This window comes from Camponotus vicinus, unplaced genomic scaffold (genome assembly GCF_025532165.1).
Source record: "Camponotus vicinus isolate PSW18456_S1 unplaced genomic scaffold, iyCamVici1.0 SCAF_6, whole genome shotgun sequence".
Lineage (NCBI taxonomy): Eukaryota > Metazoa > Arthropoda > Insecta > Hymenoptera > Formicidae > Camponotus > Camponotus vicinus.
In genome coordinates this window covers 5,426,679-5,439,779 of record NW_028141978.1, presented here as the reverse complement: position 1 = coordinate 5,439,779, position 13,101 = coordinate 5,426,679, and the positions used below count along the sequence as shown (strand labels likewise).

Sequence of the window (13,101 nt, the reverse complement as noted above, 5' to 3'; positions counted from 1 at the left end):
TGCTTCTCTCATGTACAACTGTCATGAAACACGTGACAAGTCTAAAAGATTTGTTGGGAAAATTTATATAAACAACTTACGTTACAGATTAATATACAAAGTGCACTTTGATGCAGAATTATAAAGGATTAATTTCAACGCATAAATTTCTTGAGACAAATTAATGAGAGATAATATTTTAACTATTTAAAACAGTAACACGCAATCAAAATTTTAATTTAGAAAAAAATAAATATATTTCAAGGAATTAAATTATTTTCTCAAAAATTGTTTCCACTGATTTATTAAACTGAGAGATACATAATTTATGTTTTAAAAAATAACACAGAATCAGAATAGAATCATAATATAATTAAGAATAATATAATTATTTACAGAAGACTAATCTTTTAAATTTACTATTATATGTACCAGCAAATAAAAAACATTGTAAATATTGTATGCAATTTTGTTGCATACAAAATACTAGATATGAAACAAATTTGTATCATTTATATAAGCTCAGATTACACGTATATATCGCCGGAAAATATCTCATTGGGAGAATTTATGCGAACCAACCGCGCGCATTACAGAGAGAGAAGCTCCTCCTTTCCATGAAGGATATAGGAGTCACATTCGAGCAGCGACGTTCGGTTGATCGAATATATTAACGTGCGGGCAATTTGTACAGCCTGACGGATATAACCCCGTACCGAGTACCATCGGCGGCAAAATGTATTCCGGAGATTACAACTACCGAAATCCGTCGCGCTATTAGGCGAAAAAAAAGAGAGAAAGAAGCCTAGCATCGATAAGATATACGTTTCGATAATGAAAAAGTTATAAATCTGGAATTGTGAAATATATGACGGGCCGATATAAATCTTCATCGGGCAGCGCTGCCAAATCCCTTCGTACCGCGCAAATCCCTTTCCAATATTGAAAAAAGTGATAGGTCCAGTATGTAATGATCCGGTATTACCCGAAACCGCGAGGGAACGGTATCGATCTATCGTTGTTATTCCGCTTGCATCGACCGCGTCGTTCTGTACATCCTCTCGTGTATTCAATTACAAGATATCACTCGCAAATAAAACATCGGTCTGGATGTTGCATTATACATACTGTTACAATTATACAATTTCCTCGACTACAAATCAGTTACGGATTACTTAAAACACATTTTTTGTGTAAGTTTTCTTCCAACGAGATTTTTTTCGCAAATTTATATATTTCTGGGAATTTAATTTCAGTAACAGATAACTTTATATTTTTATTTCGAAAGGATATATTCTTGGATCGCGACATTTTGCATAATCGTGAAATTACTACACAAAGTAGCAGCTATTTCAGTCGATGTCATAATTTTTTTTCTCTATTACATAGATACGTGTAAGTTACTGATCATCGCGTTCACCCTCCGGGAAACTTTAAAGCAAATCGCATACCGCGAGATAACGGGGAATTCATTGGGGGTACCGATATAAACAAACCCACCCTTCCACCGCTTTTTTTCCTCACCCCGAATCGGCCGGTCGCGTAAAGGAGTATGCGGGTATATATTGTCGTAATATTTCGAAAAACGCGCTGGGATCCGGGGGCAATCTCGCCCTCGAAGATGGCATATACGTGGAGGTGAATCGCCTCTTCCCGAGGAAATCCGAGGTAATTGAATGCTAACCCTCCTCATCCCCGCGACGCGTCCCCCCGCCGCGTCCACGTTCCGCGCAACCCCTCCTCATTCGTCCTCCGTATCGCGTCCCTCATCCACTTCCTCCCCTCTCTCACCCCGTGGGCTTCAGGGGGCGCCATGCTCGCACTCTCGCTTCCCCTTCGCCATCACTCACCGACACAGACTTGTAGCTTTCAATAAAAATGTAAATATGGCGGCGTAGAACGAGCCAATGACAGCGCTACATCGACGCCCGGAGTTTGTGAGGGATAGATAGATAGAAAGAGAGAGAGAATGGGAGAATCCTGCTCTGCGGCAGGGGTTGAGGATTTTGGAATGGGAAGCTAACTCTCTCTTTCTCTCCCTTTCGGAGGGTCGAAGATGGCGAAGGAAGTGGAGAGGGGAATGAAGGGGTGAGAGGTAGACTTCGGCTCGAAGCCGAAGGTGGCAGGCGGAGGAACAGGCGGAGGAGCTTGCGGGGAAGGGGCAGAGAGTTGGCGGAAGGGAAAGAGGAGCGCAAAAGCTCCCACGGAGGACGAAAGAAGAAGAGAGAGAATCCCCCCATCCTTTCATTCATCGTCACCGCGGCCTCACCCGAGTTTCATGTCTCACCCGATGTTCCTCGTTCTCCTCGCTCCTTTTGGTGTCGGCGAGAGGGAGGCGAGAGGGGGAGGGTGCACCGCCGGCGTCCGTGAGAGAGCGACGCCGAGGATGACGCAGGTGCCGCAAAGCTTGACACGTCTCCGGCTGTTTTGTCACCTTCTTTTATCCTTCGAACTTTTTTACCGGCTACCTCGTTAGATGCCCTCCCTCTTTCGCGTCCCCTTTTTCTCGCTCTCGTGTGCCCTCTTCGCTCCGCGAGCGGGGCGCGTTGATGGAGTAAGCCGGGCGACGAGCGGGACGCTTTTTAAAATCGCGCATCCACGCGAGCGAGCTACTTTTTGCGGGTGTCGTCGTGGGTTCTTTCTCTCTTCACCTCCCGGGCCGTCGACAGGCGATTGTGGCGGATTTCTCTTTTCGGGGGAGATTTTTCGGCGGCGGATTACTCATGGCGCGCGCGGATTTGCGTTTTCGCACCGAAGCGATACCTTGATCGATCTTTCGATGTTAGCAACGAACTCGAAGACAAATGTCTCTTCGCCTTTCTTTTTTCCCGAAACGATATGATTTTGAATATTCCTTGAATTACCGGAATATTCGAAACGTAAATCACGTAAAGCACCATATTAAACTTTTCCTTACATGTAATCCTAAAGTTAAAAAGAAACATCTCAATTTTCAGAGATAAATGTTAAGAATTATCTTCTCTTTTTAAAGAACGTAGTATATTTGCAATAAAAACTGTTACTATTATTATGCAAATTAATCGAAGTATTGTTTGCGTCAGATTCAAATGAGCAGGGTGATATAATATTACCTTGACTTGGGACTCCGACATTCCGAGGGCGTACGCTAATTTGGCGCGTTCTGGGCCAGCTAGGTACTTGGTCTGCTCGAAGGTCTTCTCCAGAGCGAAGATCTGCTGTCCACTGAACGTAGGCCTCGTGTGCTTCTTCTTGCCGCCATCATGTTCCCCGGTGCCGCCGCCCGCGCCCGTCATCGCTTGCTGACAGCCCAGCTGTTGCGACACTGCAACATTCGCGTCACCCGATGAGTGGTTCCTGAATATATCCGTTTCGCTTCGCTGCGAATGGAGTAATTAGTCTTAGCTGAGATGCCGTTTAACTTATTCCTCAATGCAGCATGCAGAACAAGAGAATGAATTAGATAAATGATTTAGTGTACTCGCGCTCTTTAAAGATCAATCGTATCTTACAAATTTACTCTGCTTCTTTTCAAAATTTTTAATCATAACATCACGATTTTTTGAAATATCGGTTATTTTACTTATGCATCAGTTCTATATTCAGAAAATTGTTATTTAAAATGTATATGTATGCATTTGGTAGTAAACGTAGTAAACGGTAGTAAACGTTAATTTTTATGATACCGATCGTGTCAACCATTGAAACGAATCGATGACTTGCATTGAAATTCAGCTATCTCTTAAAAATCCATAGCGAAATTTCGATATCGTACCCACGATGAGCCGACTGCGAATTTTCATTGCGTTTTCGGCAACCGCGTGCATCCGATCGTATGTGCCATCGTATAGACATTCTATAGGATCCCCCATGATCTCTTTTCCGACTCGCAAAATGAAAGGGGGAAATTGCAAGCCCCATCTGTGACTTTCTGTCGCGACAAGTCATAAGGAAAATAGTGTCGCATTTTACTTTGTTACATTAATACCAATTTTTTCTATGCATTATCTCTATAAGTGAGGACAAATATATTTATATATTTTAAAACAAATATATTTATATATATAAAGCAAAAATGCATATTATATCTTAATAAATTTGATTTTATTATATTATTAGTATGCTAATTTTGCCGCACAATAAAATTTATTTAGGAAAGTAACGCGGGCGCTATTGTATGCACTTGTTCCATTTACACACTCACCTTCATTTATTCTACATAGGAAAAATATGCCTGCGATATATCTTGGGGTATAATTAGCTTCCGTGTTATAACTGTAAGAAGTATTTCATTTTAACCGCAGTTCGAAATTAATTCGCCGTTCCTGGAATTAATTACGGTTCTTATAATGCTGGTAATTATTGTCGCAGCCATTTAATGTCTCTCTTTCACTGGACCTGCGATTATAACATTAATTTTTCTATGAAATGTCTTCTCCCAGTTACTTCTATTTTATTTGATATAAATCATTCTTGATAAATCTTATTAAAATAATATTTAATAAGATATATCAGTACCTCTTGTTAGATATTCAAGTCTCTCTCTCTCACGAAGATATAACTTTATAGTTTTAATTACTTACAATTATGCTTATAAACTAAGAGAGTGAAATAAAAAATGTTTTTCACATTGGTTTATTTTTCATATAATTCTCACAATTTGCAAATAAATTTTATTATACTTTTTCTTCGAGCAGCAATAATAATCTATTTTTTATATATTTTTATATCTATGATTATTTCTTATATTTTACATCTTATATCTTATTTTATATCTTATATCTTACATTTTACTCATTGCTTTAGCTTGTGAAAAATTATATTTCTGGCATTTATAATTTCAAAATTTTAATTAATAATTTTATATTAATCACTAGTATCAGCAGTAAAACTCTCGTAAATTAAACGACTTCATCCTATTTGGCTCATTATTTTTAATCTCAGCCATTCGGTTGCACGGTCCAAGCCTTAATTAGATCGGAAAAAAGAGGTCCGAGAAAATTTTCGAGAAAGATAATCGAAGGGGGGACGACTTCTGCGGGAACAAGAGGGGGTCGTACACGGTTCGATGTGGCATGTGGGCGCGTATATACAAGGGGGCAAAAGGGACTCAGAGGGGTAGGTGGATAGAAGGAAGGGTCGGCGCGGCAGGGTCGTCGTGACGCGGTACAGTGTGGGTTGTGGGACTTTAATTTAATAAAGCAATTTGTAACGGAATACGGAACGAGGCAATAATGGCCGGTCGGCGGGGAGGGTTCTAATGAGCTGCTTACCGCACTCCAACCCTGGGGTCTTGGACGGTGACGAAGGGAAAAGGGGGAAGGGAGGGGGGTATACGTTTCTCGCCGTTGGATATCCCCCTATTCGTCCTACTAAGCCGTCGCGCATATTTCCGCAGCCACCTTCGCAAAACCCGATAAGTCTGCGTTTTTTATCAAAATTTGTATGCGCTGCGGAATTTCTTTCGCAGTATAATTTCAGACTTGTTTCTCCAGATGAAGCATCAGTATCACCAGCGATCGCGTAATTTATCAGGGAACTTGTAAAGAATAATCGCGCGCGAAACACTCTTGATTAATCGTTAAATCCAGATTTTAATTCTTATCAGAAGAGTTTAACAAGGAATCAAGATGAAATATTCATACAAAATCGTTGCGGTTAAGATTAAACGAAAATAAAATCGTGGGATTGTAATATTTTGATGATTATTATATTTTACTGAGGGGTACAAATTTTTAAAAGATGTACATGTAAACGAATGACACTCACTATAATATGTTTTATATTACTAATAATAGTGAAGCAATATATAAAGAAAATTTGCATACCTCACATACACGAAAGCTTTTTAATTAAGGTACTTCCTTGAATTTTTTAAACAAGCCGGATATCCGGTTATGTCCAATCGTTCTGACGATTTATTACCCGACTTTTTCCACAAAATATTTTTTTCGCATGGGAATTTGGGCCGGTGATATAAAGTTTTAACACATTCACATCGATACCATACCAATTCCAATTGAATCCCGTCAATGTTTCGCGTTAGCTTTTTCGGCAAGGAATCGATTAATAAAATGAATAAAATAAAGCGTTAATTTTTATAACCTCGGATTGATTGCCTTGTAAGAAAAATATATAAAATTCTTTTAGATTACTCCATTTCAAAGGAAAACAAAATCTTCACACAAAGATATCCGCGCATGTCTATTCATTTAGACATTAATCCATCAAAAGAACTATTTATTTCCTGCACGTGACAATATTTGTCGGCATATCATTCTCCACTAGGCTCACAGATTCCAGATTAATCTTTATAGCGTGTCACAGCGCAAAGTGGAGGGAGCGGAAGGGAGGACTAGGACCATAATTTAATCAGCCGATTTAGAGTGAACAAGTGACACGCGCGTGTCAAGCAGTGTATGCGAGCGAAATCGCTCCGGATAATGCGTATATATCGATACCTCCATATGTACACACACACACACACACACACACACAACGCACATACTTGCGCCTGGCACCGCTGCCGCGGATAACGCTTCGATGTCCGATTAGACGAAGTATCGGGACGGCAAATTGATGCGTCCGCCCGCACCGTGTCGATGTAAATCAGCGGCAGGTGACCGTATCGGGACGTTTCAAAAAAAAGAGGAACGATCAAAAATGAGACACCGCGCGCGGCCATTCGTAATATTCGTTATCGGTGAACGGAAGTCCGGCTCGACGCGCTCGATTGCTCGATTTATACGGGGTGAGCGACCCCCCGCTCGCGCGGTGTCACGGACCGTTTTATCCACCCGAGAGTCCGGGACGAAACAAATCATTCGTGGTAAAGATGCGTCGCGATTCGGACATAGAGAGAGAATGAGAGAGTTACAAAATCTTTTTACTACTTTCCGATATCAGAATTTTGAACCGATATCAAAATTCTCTCTTTTTTTATATTTACGTTTTAACATAGCAAACAAAAATCGACGATCTAATTATAATAATATTAAATTATATAAGTAAAAATAACTTGTTAATTTAATGTGACTAATTCTCTAATAATTAATTAATGAATATTCGGAAATAATAACGACTAGAATAACGCAAAATAGAAATTTCTTTGAGAAAAGTTTTGCATACACACACATGTGTTAAAATATAACATTAAAAGAAATAACTTTGAACGAGAAAAAGATATTTCCATGCGTACATATACATTATTTATATTTCATTAATAATGATATTTGAGAGCAATACTTTTATTAAAGTAAGAAGTCAAGGATGACGCAGGGCGATGATTCGTCACTTTGACGTAATTGAATCGAATATCACTCGACTTCTAAAAAGCATGATCGCTCGTGAAGGGGCTGCTCGCTCCATCGACGACGTGAGTAATAACGGCGCGCATCGAGTCGACTGGCGTCCGAGAGGAATGCTTTATCGAGTGTACAAAGTATGTTGTCACCAAAAGTAAATGGATGTTTAGTTAATTCAAACTAACGAAGTCATTCTGCTGCACTGATCGGGTGAGATCCATAGGGGCACCGGTGCGGATCGAAGGGTCGCGATTATTACTGAGAATATAAGAAAGTTTACAATTAAATTTTCATATCAATCTTACTAAATAACAAAAAAGTTAAATATTGAAAATAATAAAATTTAAAAAATTACATTGAATTATGTTAATATTGATTAATCAAATATGTGTTTAATTGTTTAAAAATTTTGTTTCATATGCAATAAAAATAAATAAATATATACATATATATAGTTTTATATGTTAAATAAAATTATTTTGATTATGTATAAAAATGGATGTCTTGTAGTGGTATAAATTTTTGTTTCATCAAAGTATTATTCTTGATTTTCATGCCAATATCATATCCCATGAAACACACTTGCGAGATATTATTGGAAGCGGTCATCTTCTGTCTGCTAGGATGATTTGCTCTCTGTGTGGGTACGTTGTGAGTAATAACAATATATACATTGGCCGGCCTAAACCGCCGGAATCTCGTCGCGTCAGCGACATTTTCATTACTGAGTTCGCTTACGTGACGCTTACCCAGGCGAGTTTCATGTCCATAAAGCCCATCCGATGAAGAAACCGGGAAGAGACGGTAGAATCGGTGAACGCGGGGGAGAAAAGGAAAAACGCGGAAAAGAGCGGGCTGTGATGGCGTGGAAAAAAACGACAAAGTGAGAAAGAAAATACAGGAAGGAGAACGGCAGAAATAACAGTGTACGTCGTCGATGTGTAAACAGAAACAAGGTGCACGCTATCCGACGTTCTCGTTATGAAAATGGGAATGAGGGGAAGAACATGCGGACAGATAGATGCCCATCATTTTTGGGAGAAGTTCGTGTTTTATGCATAGGATGTTATATGAAAGCGAGATCGGAATGTTACGTTTATGCGAGAATCTTTTATACGGATTATATTGATTATATGGATTATAATATTAATTAAATAATATAATATAATATTAATTAAAATTATTAAACATATATAATTATTTATATATTTATTAATTAATGTAGACTACAAAAAAACATAAATTAAGAATTTTACATTTTTAAAAACGTAAAACATTATAATAAAATATTTATGACAAGAAGACTAATTATATAGATAAAATTATAAGAGATTCAAATTTAAGACTTCTTTTCTTGATATCTAAAGAATATGAATATACAATAGATAAAAATTAAAAAATTTTTTGGACAAAGAAATATAATTTTTACTTAATTTGATTTTAAACTGAGATTTTTAATCAACGTTAAAATTGTTTTTAGATTATTTTTTGACTTCTCTAATGCTTTAACTGATGAAAGACGTGTTCTCAATTACTGATGCAAGTATCGAAATGATTATTGTCATCGCTATCGTTTACCATCAAAATACGAGAGGGAAATAAAGGCGACGAGACAGAAGGGGGGATGGAGGTTTGTCCAGGTTGGTTCAGACTGGTTTATCTCGAGTATAGTTGTACCCCGATACATACGGTGCGGAGGCATAAATAGACGACGGTTCCCGTGGCGGTCGTTCGGCGATGCCTCGTGAGGGCCATGAGCCGATCAACGTTTTGCCCTAGAATATAAAATATACCGGGTAGCCGGCGTAACTCTTATGTTCTGTATAGAGCGGGGTGCGCGTTGACTGGTTGGCCTCTCTCTCCACAGCAGGAGGATTTGAATCCGCCATCGCATGTACCGGGCGATAGAAAAGGCAGGCCAGCAGATACGAATGCCTCCCCTCTCTCCCTCTCCCCACGCAGTTAAAATATTGCCGGAGTTATTCGCGTGAGTGTGGAAAACGTAGCCATGGAGAAGGGATGGCAGCTTCCAGAGGGTGGAGGCAGGGTTGATATTGAATATGATGATATCCCGGATCCCGACGCCGCAGCGCGGACTACCGCTACCACCCTCTTATTCGCCCTTCGCGATACATACGACACACTCTTTCTCTCTCTCTCGGCTGCTGTGTTTTAACAGCGAACATCCGAAACACACACGTGCGCCCCCACATGGCGTGTCCACGCCCGCGTTGGTTGTACACGCCGGCGTCCTACCTCCTTACGTCGCGGTATGGCACATGTGTCATCTCGCGCGAGGAAAGGGGAAGGATTAGGGGAAATTGACGTATGCGTGTGCTGTTCTTCTCTGTCTCTTACTTTCCATCGCCATCCGTCTCCGTCCGTCTCACCGTTGGAAGGGAAACGAGACGAGACGTCACGTGTTCCTTCACTTTGTGATTTTTTTTCTGCGGTGCCCTTAATCATCTTCTCGTAAGAGCGGGGGTGTATACGCAGTGAGCGATCGGCCGTCCTACCATCGGGGATGTTTCGGTATGTATGTCGGAAGGGGGGGAAGGATTCCGTTGGCTAATTGAGCGTGAACCGTACAAGTACCCGAGGGAATGCGAAGGGTGTGCGTCGGCACTTGATAACGATCGGGATCGACCTGCTATGATCGGCGTTGCCAATGTCTACATGTTAATGATAATTCAAGTGCACATTAAATGTTTACATGATAATTTTTAAATTTACATTAAAAGATTCGCACAACGTCACGAGGGATGGTCACGAGAGAATAAAAAAAATGGGAATCTTGATTATTCGAGAAATATACTTTAATATTTTTGTAATGATTGACAATTAAATGACACAAACTAAGTAAATTACAATATTCTGAATAAAAATATAATTATTTGTAATTATTATACATTAATGCATTATTATTATGTTTATATATTCCGTATATATTATTTCATTTTATTTAAAATCAAATAAAACTATCTGTACGATTATATAATATATGTACGATTCTGTATATATGTGATTTTAGTTATAAATAAGATAAATCTAAGTTCAGTAAATCTAAAATTATTAAAAATTTTATATTAAACATCTCTATCTCACTTAATTCATGCATTTATTATTTCTTTAATACTAATTCACAGGATAATTTATATTAATAAATTAAGAAACAGATTATATGAATATTTACAACTTAATTAAGTATGCATATATAATATAATATTTTGTTATATCAATGAAACTGTAAACTGAATCAGTAATTTGAATCGATTTTAAATTTCAATATTTGTCGTGACGTATATAATACAATTTTGTCTATTTTTAGGGCTATAGAATTTCAATTTAAAAATTCCATAAATTATCAAAATATATACATAAATTTTTATAGATATAAAATATTTTCAATTTTAATATCATTTTATGATTTCTGATTCTTTTCGAATCGATTAACATACAGATAAAGACCACAGAATTGCATTTTCAAGCGGTCAAGTTCTTGGTTTATGTGTCATATACATGTCGCCTTTAGATTGAGAATCCCCCATTCTCTTGTGACCGCGGGTTCTTCGCCCTACGACTTCCTTTCCCGCGCTCTCCGACGGTTTCCACGCATTTTTTAAATTCCTCCCCGTAGGCGACCTACGCCGGGAGAATCGCTTCAAACGACTTTCCGGGCACGCCGTTTCAAACGGAGACACGTTTGGCAGCACGTGTTTCTTCACTTCGGCCCTGTGATTTTCCTGCCGCGAAAGCAAACACGCACAGCTGTCAACCTCGCCGCAACGATACTCGGGGAAAGGTAACGAAACATCCGCAGGCGGTTGAGATGTAGTATGACAATATACGTATTTAGAAGTAATAACAATATATCCCTCTGCTCCGAAACAATACTCGAAATACATATAAGATAAGAATGAGAAGAGAATAAGACAAGAGAGAGAAAAACACAAGTTAAAGATAAAATAGTGGAAAATGGAGCAAGTGCAAATTGAATATAGTTCGACATTTTTAATAATAACTGATTAATTGGTATTGATAAATTTTTACTAATTTTGTATTTAATATACATTATTTCAGGGCATAAATTGTATATTCAGTATTATAAATATATGAATGGTATTCTATATAATATTAATATGTAAGAAATATGCTGAACTTACATGTGTGTAATCTTGCTCGCCATGCGAGAGGATCGCTGACTAGTCCCTGAAGACCCGGCCAATAGACAGCGGGGTGTCGTGGTTCCGTTCTTTGTTGAAATTGCCCAATACCTGGGGAAATATAGAAATAAATACTTACATATACATATATACATATACGAGTTTGGTTGGAGTTAAGATTGTAATTATTTCAAAATTGTTTTACACGAATCAGCAAATTTACATTCTTGCCCTCGTGCATATTAATAATATTAATATTTAAATAAATAAAAAAATAAATAATATATATATAATTATCTTTTAGTGATTAATAGCAAATAAATATTGTTTCAACATATTAAATCCTAATCTTCAAAGAAAAATCGCAGTAATGTCGAAAATAAGTTTAATTTTTTAGGAAAAATATGTACAAAAAAATATGTATTGCGTATAATATTAATAACGCAGTTTATTCGTAATATTAATAAGAAGATTGATGTATATTTAACTGATATTGCGGGATTAGAAAAGAGTACAACAGACATATGCTTTGGTTCGATACAGATAATGATATTGGATTTATGATAATTTAGATAGCAGCACACATATATTGAAGCAATAATCGAAAGAAGCCGTAAAATGCAACGGCGAGATGTAGAATGTGAGCATGCGTTTACTGACGGAATAAAACAGCTTTCTCGGATCGATCGTCGACTAAGCCATACCCATTTTTCCAGCGTAAGCGCTTTATTAAGCTTCAGTTTTTTCTACATCTATGCGATTTATTTCATATCATTTTTATCATTCGCAATTTTCATACAACTCGCATCCGCCCGTAATGTGCAAGCGGAATTTAAATGCCGCAATTTTATAAGCGGTGCCATCTCGCACAGATTTCAATCTCACTCTTTTTTTCGAAATAATTAAATACCAAATTGAGAAAATTACATGATCCTGTTATAATATTATAAATAGTTATAATTTTATCTCCGCTTTTATAAATTATAAGTTAGAAAAGGAGATTTCGATTCTTTATGCTTTAATTATGATTATGACATGATCATTTATATTGTACTATTTGAATATCATTCGTAATAAGAGTACTGACATAATTGCACACACATATACATTTAAATAAAATCTATATGACAAAATTATTGGAATATTAAGCGGAAAAGATATTTTGTTTAGCTCGAGTTAGATATTTTAACTCGATAAATAATTATGCCTATATCGAATCTGACGTTTTTTAGTCCATATTATCGGCAATTGCACACTTGCACACACGAATACATGATGGCAAATCTATTATATCTATCGCAGCCTTGAAAGAGGTTTTTCCTCATCAGTTCTCGCTGTACGGGGACCTTAATGATCCCGAACGCGAGAAATTAGTCGACTTAAGCCAGGGCTCCAGCTGGAGAATCAAATCGGTAAATATCGGTCGAGATTCGATGGATTTTTTGTGGCTTAAAGGAAATTAGATTGATCGGCGACGTTTTTCTCTGATCGATCGAGAGAAACGCGCGAATCGAATAAAAGACACGCCGGAATTACTATCGTTCACTTTTCCAAAATTTAGTATTCACTTGTCGTTTTTAGTAAAAAAAATAAGTATATATGTATGTGTATAATATACATTCATGTATATTACTGAGAATTTTTAGTATATGCTTTTGAAAAGCGATAATTTTTTT

General features: G+C 37.7%; 1 protein-coding gene and 1 long non-coding RNA gene across 4 annotated transcripts in view; one reads left to right on the top strand and one right to left on the bottom strand.

The window, feature by feature from the left end:
• LOC145973522 (uncharacterized) overlaps positions 1-13,101 on the top strand; it is a 93,789-nt gene that overhangs the window by 17,948 nt on the left and 62,740 nt on the right. The gene's annotated exons all lie outside the window — the stretch shown is intronic.
• Hgtx (HGTX homeodomain transcription factor) overlaps positions 1-13,101 on the bottom strand; it is a 35,637-nt gene that overhangs the window by 13,646 nt on the left and 8,890 nt on the right. Inside the window, exons 2-3 of the mRNA XM_083102986.1 lie at positions 11,426-11,536; positions 3,072-3,283 (exon numbers count right to left, since the gene is read on the bottom strand). Coding sequence (XP_082959112.1) covers positions 3,072-3,283; positions 11,426-11,536 — 323 coding nt within the window. The remainder of the gene's footprint in view (positions 1-3,071; positions 3,284-11,425; positions 11,537-13,101) is intronic.